This window comes from Carlito syrichta, unplaced genomic scaffold (assembly GCF_000164805.1).
Source record: "Carlito syrichta isolate Samal-C Ts95f unplaced genomic scaffold, Tarsius_syrichta-2.0.1 Scaffold305117, whole genome shotgun sequence".
Lineage (NCBI taxonomy): Eukaryota > Metazoa > Chordata > Mammalia > Primates > Tarsiidae > Carlito > Carlito syrichta.
Window position 1 is genome coordinate 276,804 of NW_007249213.1, and position 8,514 is coordinate 285,317.

The window sequence follows — 8,514 nt, forward strand, 5'->3', positions numbered from 1 at the left end:
TGCTGCCCAGGTGGATCTCGAACCCGCGGGCTCAGGCAATCCACTCACCTCAGCCTCCCAGAGTGAGATTCCTACTTAAAAAACAAAAACAAAAACTTCTGGCCATTGCCACCGCAATTGTCTTACTAGATTCTGGAGTGGCCATGTGCTTTTTGAGCTATGGCTATCGCCATGCTTACTGGCATTGGCCCCCTTCCTTACCTTGGGGAGGTGAATCTCCTCTTTTTCACTCTCTCTTTCCAATTTACTTTCTAAATAAATTATATTTTCTAAAAAAAAAAAAAGAAATTTTTTTTTTTAAGTAGGAATCTCACTCTGTTACCCAGGCTGGAGGGTAGTGGCACACTCCTGGCCACCACAGCTTTGACCTGCTGGGCTCAGGCGATCCTCCCACCTCAGCCTTCCAAGTAGCTGGAACTACAGGAACATATAATCATGCCTGGCTAATTTTTTGATTTATTGTAGAGATGGGGATGGGGTCTCACCAAGTTGCCCAGGCTGGTCTCAAACCCGTGGGCTCAGGCCATCCTCTCACCTTGGCCTCCCAAAGTGTTGGGATTATAGGTGTGAGCCACCGCACCCAGCCTGCTTTTTAAATTAAAAAAAATTTTTTTTTGTAGAGACAGGGTGTTACTATGTAGCCTAGGTTGGTCTCTAACTCCTGGCCTCAAATAGTCCTCCCTGCTAGGTCTCCCAAAGTGCTGGGATCATAGGTGTGAGCCACTGTGACCAGCCAAACACCATTTGTTGAAAAAACTATCCCAGCCGGCCTCGGTGGCTCAGCCTGTAATCCTGTGCTTTGGGAGGCTGAGGTGAGTGGATTGCCTGAGTCCGCGGGTTCAAGACCCGCCTGGGCAACTTGGCGAGATCTCATCTCTACAATAAATCAAAAAATTAGCCGGGCGTGGTAGCGTGCGCCTGTAGTTCCAGCTACTTGGAGGCTGAGGCGGAAGGATTGCAGGAGCCCAGCAGGTCGAGGCTGCGGTGGCCAGGAGCCTGCCACTGCACTCCAGTCTGGGTGACAGAGTGAGACTCCAACTCAAAAAAAATAAAGAAACAAAGACTATCCCTTCTCCACTGCATTGCCATTGACCCCATAGAAATATCAGTTTCTATGTTTGTGTGAATCACATTTCTGGGCTCTCTCTTCTGTTCCACTGAGCTATGTGTCTATTCTTTCATCAATATCATGCTATCTTGATTATTGCATGCTATTATCTTTTTTTCCCTGGTGTGAATGTGCTGAGACAGATTTGAGAGGAGTCATGGGGAAACAGAAAAGGCCCCAGGTGTCTGAGAGAAGGGGTGGTGCCACAGAGAGGGTGGGGAAAAGATGCAGAGGCTTGGAGGGCACTGGGCTACATCTTTCATACCTTCTCTGGAGTGGCCTAGACACTGATGGGTTCATTTTGGGTTAACCATGAGCCTGAAGTGCTCCACCTGGTGGCGATTTGACAGAATCCTGCATCTATCCTCACATAAATTCCCAGAGCAGACCAGCTATTCTTTACCACCCCTTTCCTGATTTATCCCACACCACAAGCAGGTTACCTACCTTAACAACTTTCCAGACAAACAAAAGGCCCACAAATGTTCTGTGCTCCATAAAGGATTCTATTGGAATTCAAGTACCTGGCCTACTAGAGACAGTCGGACTAAACGTGTGTGTGTGTGTGTGTGTGTGTGTGTTGGGAAGTCTTACTCAGTCACCCAGATTGGAGTGCAGTGGCATGATCATGGCTCACCATAGCTTTGACCTTCTGGATTCAAATAATTCTCCTGCCTCAGCCTCCTGAGTAGCTGGGACTACTGGCACAAGCCATTAGGTCCGGCTAATTTTTTTATTTTTTGTAGAGACAGGGTCTTGCTATGTTGCCCAGGCTGGTCTCGAACTCCTAGGCTCAAGTGATCCTCTTTCTTTGGCCTCCCAAATTGCCGGGATTACAGGCAAGGAGTGCAGTGGCCACTCCTGGCCACCGCAGCCTCGACCTGCTGGGCTCCAGCGATCCTTCTGCCTCAGCCTTCCAAGTAGCTGGAACTACAGGCGTGTGCTACCATGCCCGGCTCATTTTTTATTTATTGTAAAGATGAGGTCTCGCCAAGTTGCCCAGGCAGGTCTCGAACCCGTGGGCTCAGGCAATCCACTCACCTCAGCCTCCCAAAGGTTATTTTATTTTGAGTTGTAGTCTCATTCTGTTGCCCAGGCTGGAGTGCAGTGGCACACTCATGGCCACCCCAGTGTCGACCTGCGGAGCTCTAGTGATCCTTCCACCTCAGCCTTCCAAGTAGCCTGAACTACAGGTACGTGCTACCACACCCAGCTCATTTTTTTTTTTTTAATTGTAGAGACAAGATCTTGCCAAGTTGTCCAGGCTGGCCTCAAACCTGCAAGCTCAGGCAATCCACTTGCTTCAGCCTCCCAAAGTGCTGGAATTACATACTGCGCCAGCAAGCCTGGCCTGGTTTTATACTTAAGCCACTTCATTGATGGCCACTAGCAATTCCAGGTCCATGTTTCATCAGTTTAGCATCCCCAGTGGAGGTAATTTTTTGCTTCTCTTATTGATGCTGCATTAAGGCATTTGGGATGGGAAGGATTGTTGTAGCTATCTTTGAAACCAATGTACCAGAGAACGGAGTCTCTTTTCCAATAACTTGAGCAGAAGTTCTGAGTGGATGATGCGTTGGTCCTGCTTGTGTCACATGCTGAGCCCTGAACCAATCTCTGTAGCTAGGGGAGAAAGAATGTGTTGAGCAGCTGCCTCTGGGCATGCATTCTCTGAGAATGAACCATGTGGGCTTAGAATGATGGAGGACCAGTTCCCCAAAGGAAAGTCAGGTGCTGGTACTAGAAGAGCAATGGACTTGGAAGTGGTTAAAACGATTGCTGTCCATTCCCCCCACCACTCAGAAGCCTTCAGTGCCTGTCTGGCCTGTCTGGTTGCCCACAATGTGGCCTCTGCTTGTTCCTTTAGCCTCATATCCTCATTTCTCTAAGCTTCCCTTCTGCAGTTCTCCAGACATGCCTACTTTCCTCTTCACTGTGCCCATGCCTCACTGGTTTCCCACAGTGATCATTCATACCCTACCTCCTAGCCTGGCCAAACTCCCACTTGCTCTTGAAGAAACAGTCTAAGTGCCTCTCCTCCCAGAAGACTTTCTCAAACCAGGTCAGTGACATAAAAAAGACTGAAGAAGGCTGCCGTATGTGAACAGAAAGAGATGAGGGCAGACAGTTGAGGACTCCTCCATCTGTCCAGAAAAGAATCTCCAAGCAAAGTCAAAACCAGCCACTCAAAGCTCCTAGGGTTACTTCATTAATATTTTGAATTTAAGCTGGCACTGTGGTGAGAGGATTGCCTGAGCCCACGGGTCTGAGACCAGCCTGGGTAACATGACAAGACCTCAACTCTACAACATATCAAAAAAATTAGCCAAGAGTGGTGGCACACGCCTATAGTTCCAGCTACTTGGAAGGCTGAAGCGGGAGGATTGCCTGAGCCCAGCAGGTCAAGACTGCAGTGACCAAGAGCGTGCCACTGCACTCCAGCCTGGTGACAGAGTGAGACTCTGACTCCAAAAAAAAAAAATTGAAACTGGATGCAGTGGCGCACGCTTGTAATCTCAGCACTTTGGGAGGTGGAGGTGAGAGGATTGCCTGAACCTAGGGGTTGGAGACCAGCCTGGGCAACTTGGCGAGACTTCGTCTCCACAATAAATCAAAAAATTATTCAGGCATGGTGGCGTGCACCTGTGGTTCTAGCTAATTGGAAGGCTGAGGTAGAAGGATCACCTGAACCCAGCAGGTCGAGGCTGTGGTGGCCGTAAGCTTGCCACTGCACTTCAGCCTGGGTGACAGTGAGACACCAACTAAAAAAAAAATGAAGTGTTTGAAGTTTTGCATATACATGTTCACTGTAGCATTATTTGTAATGGCAAAGAGCTTCCCAAATATCCTGTACTAGGAAATGAGTTGTAATGACCAAGATTTTTTCAGCAGTAATTGACAGAAACCCAGCTCAAATTCGCTCAAGAACAAAAAGGCATGTAGTGGCTCAGGAAACTGAGCAGTCCAAGGAACTCAGTTGACATTGCTAGATCTCCATCTCTTTTCTTTTTTTAGAGATGGGGGTCTCGCTATGTTGCCCAGGCTGCAGTGCAGTGGCTATTCATAGGTGTGATCATACCACACTACAGTCTCAAATTCCTGGGCTCAAGCGATCCTTCTGTCTCAGCTTCCTGAGTAGCTGGGACTACAGGCACAGGCCACTGTGCCCAGCTGCCCCCTCCATTTGTTGGCTCTGCTTCCTTCAGGTATGGAGCTCATTTTCTCCCACTATTGATTGTTTTCCTCCATTTATGGGGGAAGGGAGAACAAGGCAGAGATAACTCCAGACTTATATGGTTTTTGACTTATGAGCTTGGAAGAAAGAGAAAGCTTCTCTTTCCCAGAGGCCCAGAAGCTTCTTTTTCCCCAAGAGACTGTCCTGACTTGTTCATTCCTGGGCCAGTCTCTGTGACCAGAGGAATAGTGTACTATGATTGACCAAACCGGAGTCAAGTGGCTAGGGGGAGGCTGTGGTGATTAGCTGTCCCATTGGAGCCACATGGAGCTGAGAGGGGGATGGAGAGTTTCCTAGACGACCAGGATGGCAAAATCTAACTGATACAACATTGTATTCCAGGAAAAGGCATAGTTACAAAGACCATGTGGCAACATGAAAAATGATCATAAAGCAATGCTAAGAGAAGACAGAATACAGATTCGAAACTATGATGGCACCGTGCAGTGGTGCATGCCTGTAATCCCAGATACTCAGGAGGCTGAGGTGGGAGGATACCCAGTCTTTACTCCTCCACCAAAAAAAAAGAGAGAAAAAAGAAAAAGAAAGAAAGAAAAGGGACTATGATGGCACTTTGTGATATGGGACAAATAGAAATATTTTGTGGGCGTGATGGGAGAATAGGTTATTACATCAAAAATCTTCAGTATCACCTGGTGCAGTGGCTCAAGCCTGTAATCCCAGCACTTTGGGAGGCAAAGGTGAGAGAATTGCCTGAGTCCAGGGGTTTGAGACCAGCCTGGGCAACTTGGCAAGACTTTGTCTCTACAATAAATAAAAAAAATTAGCCGGGCATGGTGGTGCACACCTGTGGTTCACCTACTTGGGAGGCTGAGGTGGAAGGATCACCTGAGCCCAGCAGGTTGAGGCTGTGGTGGCCATGAGCGTGCCACTGCACTCCAGCCTGAGTGACAGAGTGAGATTCCTACTAAAAAAAATGTATTTTTATGCCAGTTTTCTGGATTTTCTTTCCAGTGTCTTGTTTAGGGTGTGTGTGTGAGTATGTGTGTGAAGTTCTGACAAAGGCAAGCTCCTGGGTATGGACAAAGGCCCCCTGAATTCTCAACTGGCCCTTGGATCTTCCTCCCACCACCCTACTTCCCAGGCTAGGGTGTGGCTAATTCCACCCCCTCAGTTGTTCTGAACATACCTCCTGCCCTGGGAGCTCAGCTCCTCAATCATAGGGAAAATTAGAGGTGAAAGGGACCCTCCCCAACTCCTCCAGGGTCACTGACTCCCAGCCAGTCTACATGAAAGCCTCTCAGTGGGACAGGGGGTCAGGGACTAGAATCCAGAGAAATGCAGACTGAAAATAGTGAGCAGGAGGGGTCCCGCAAATATTATACTCACATGGAGGAGACATCGCAAATTCCCCTCCCCCTTACTCCCCCCACTGCCACATCCAGGTGCCCCCTTTCCCTCCTCTAACACACAACACACACACACACACACACACACACACACACACACACACACACACAGCCGACACAATGGCCGGGTGGGGCTGAGGAACTGGCTTCCTCCGCAGAGATCTCAATCTGGGTCCCCAGTTCCCGCCCCAGAAACACAGGAATAGACACTTGGAGACCTCGGCCCACATTCATCTTGCTCCAAAGGGCAGACAGGACAGGCTGAAAATAGACACTGCTTCCAAAAAGATAAAGGTAAATTCATGGGGAGGGAGACCCGGGGAGGGGGGCTTGGTGTGAAATAGTAGGCTGGCTCACACCCAGGGAACAGGGTGGAAGCTGAAGAGACAGGTTGTGCAAGTCATGGAAGAGGTGGTGAGAGTCATCTCCTAGCTCAGGCAGAAGCATCGAGATGCCCGTGCTGTACAGCCAGCCAAGCCCCTGTGCCATCGGCACCCCATCCTCACCCTGTCTACCCCCAGCCCTGGCAAGCTCCCTGTCCACACAACTGCGTGGGTGGAACCAGCACATGCAGAACAGCCCACTCTCCATGCCCGAGTTTCAGCGTTTCCCCAGACCCTGTTGGCCTCCAAGACCCTGGACACTAGGTCTCTCACATCTTCCAAGCCCCGGTGTGCGCATGTGGAGTGTGGTGTGTTGGGGGGAGGCGTCCGGTTGGGAGGAGGATCTGATTCCTGTTTCCTGCACCTACTCACTCAGCCCCAGGAGGTGACTGAGAGTGGAGGGGACTCAAGGGTGAGTGCTCGGGGCCCTGAGAACCCGGGTCCCTGAGTGGGGGGGCGGGGAAGGACGTCAATGTAGGTACCTGAGAGGGGAGCAGGATCCCTGAGGGGACAGACTGGGGAGGAGCTGGCCAGTGGTGGAAGCCACTGCGTGGGTCATCTCACTGAGTGGTTTCCTGTCAGAGCACAGAGGCTGTTGAGCTGCAAGACTCAGTCTACAGCTCCCAGACCCTTCCCCGTCCCCCGCATCATTTCTCAAGAACCCAGTCAGGGGCTTGGAGGGGTCTGACTTTCCTTCTGTCTCCTGGAGGGAGTTTGGGGGCTCCCCTGTTTCCCAGCCCTGGCCTTACAGCCTTCTTAGGATTGTAGTCTCCTTCTCCATGGGAAGAGGAGAAGCCCAGGCCCTAGCGTCCTGGCCCCATTGGTTCTTCAGTCTAGTCTCCCAGCCGGTCACCTCCCCAGACCTTCTGGCAGGACACAGGCCTCTACTGGGCCTCTCTCTGTCACCAGACCTGGGATAAGAGGATGGAGACAGGAGAGACTGTGTCTAGCGCTATATAGGAGACCTGATCTCCAAGGGTCAGAGGCTCCAGGAATCTTGATGGCAGGAAAAGGAGACTAAAAATAATCCGGAAAGGGAGAGTCCGGAGAGAGGAACTGGGAAATGGGGGGCGGAGGGCCCATCGGAGCAGGGAAACAGTGATGCATCCTCACAGCCCAGGCCTGGAGTACACTCACACGTACACAGGTTGCTACCAGACACAGAACACACCACACACATACACCGCAGCACCCCTGTCTCCTACACTCACACTACACTCCTTAATGGGCCACACACCACACACTGAGCACTCCACTCAACCCTGCATAGAACAAGCACACGCTCACAACATACCATACAAGCCGCCACTCATATAGCATTAGAGGTAGCACACACACAAACCACATACACAAACCTCCAAAACACACACCACCGACACACAGTTCATCAGGCAGACATGGAGTGGCTACAGTGGCAAGCAGATTCCTCTTATTGAATCTTGTTGATTCTCTGGAAACCTCCCCCCTCAAACCTGGCTTTCTATCTTAGCTGAGCCGACTTTCCCCACCCCAGCCTCACTGTCTCCTCTGACTGGACTATGGCAGCAGGGGGATTCACTGGGCCCCAGAAATGAAATGAGAAGGGAGAAGGGGAAGTGCACCAACCTTCCCTCCTGATTCCAAAATCGTGGCTTCAGATGGCCTCAGCCTATTCACCTGGGGGTCTCTCTCCCTCCCTCTTCCTTAGGGTATGACTCCAGCAGTGTGCCCCAATCCTTTGAAGAGCTCAGAGGAAGATGTCAGCCCAGTCCCTGCCTGCAGCAACACCCCCTACCCAGAAGCCCCCTCGGATCATCCGCCCCCGTCCCCCTTCTCGCTCCCGGGCTGCCCAATCTCCAGGGCCTCCCCACAATGGCTCCTCTCCACAAGAACTTCCCCTAACCTCCGATGATGCACCAACCCCAATGTGCACCCCCATCTTCTGGGAGCCCCCGGTCACATCCCTCAAACCCCCCGCCCTTTTACCCCCCTCAGTTTCTAGAGTCAGCCTGGACTCTCAGCCTTCCCCGGACTCACCTTCCAGCACCCCTGCACCCAGTCCGGTGTCCCGGCGCTCCGTCTCTCCAGAACCTGCTCCCCGGTCTCCAGTTCCCCCACCAAAGCCCTCCGGGTCACCCCACACCCCCCTTCCCATGCTCCCCACGACTGGAGTCTTGGCCCAGGATGGCCCTGCCTCAGCCCCTGGCACTGTACGGAGACTGGCTGGCAAGTTTGAATGGGGGGCTGAAGGCAGGACCCAGGCTGCAGTCACCCTGGAGCCAGGTCCTCAAGGGAGAGTGGATGTGAACGGGGAGAGAGAGGCTCCCCTCACAGGGAGTGGGTCCCAGGAGAATGGCGCTCCGGGTAAGTGTGTGGTAGGGGTGGGTGACCTCAATCCACCCTGTCTTTGTTTTCAGTTTTTTTTTTTTTTTTTTTTTG

At 51.4% G+C, this 8,514-nt stretch overlaps 1 protein-coding gene across 1 annotated transcript in view; it reads left to right on the forward strand.

Annotated features, from left to right (window-relative positions):
* The first annotated feature begins 5,900 nt into the window (after positions 1–5,900).
* The window catches only part of ARHGEF15 (Rho guanine nucleotide exchange factor 15), a 13,109-nt gene continuing 10,495 nt past the window's right edge, over positions 5,901–8,514 (forward strand). The window contains exons 1-2 of the mRNA XM_021713965.1: positions 5,901–6,007; positions 7,784–8,439. Of these exons, the coding sequence (XP_021569640.1) occupies positions 7,833–8,439 (607 nt within the window). The 5' untranslated portion in view covers positions 5,901–6,007; positions 7,784–7,832. The remainder of the gene's footprint in view (positions 6,008–7,783; positions 8,440–8,514) is intronic.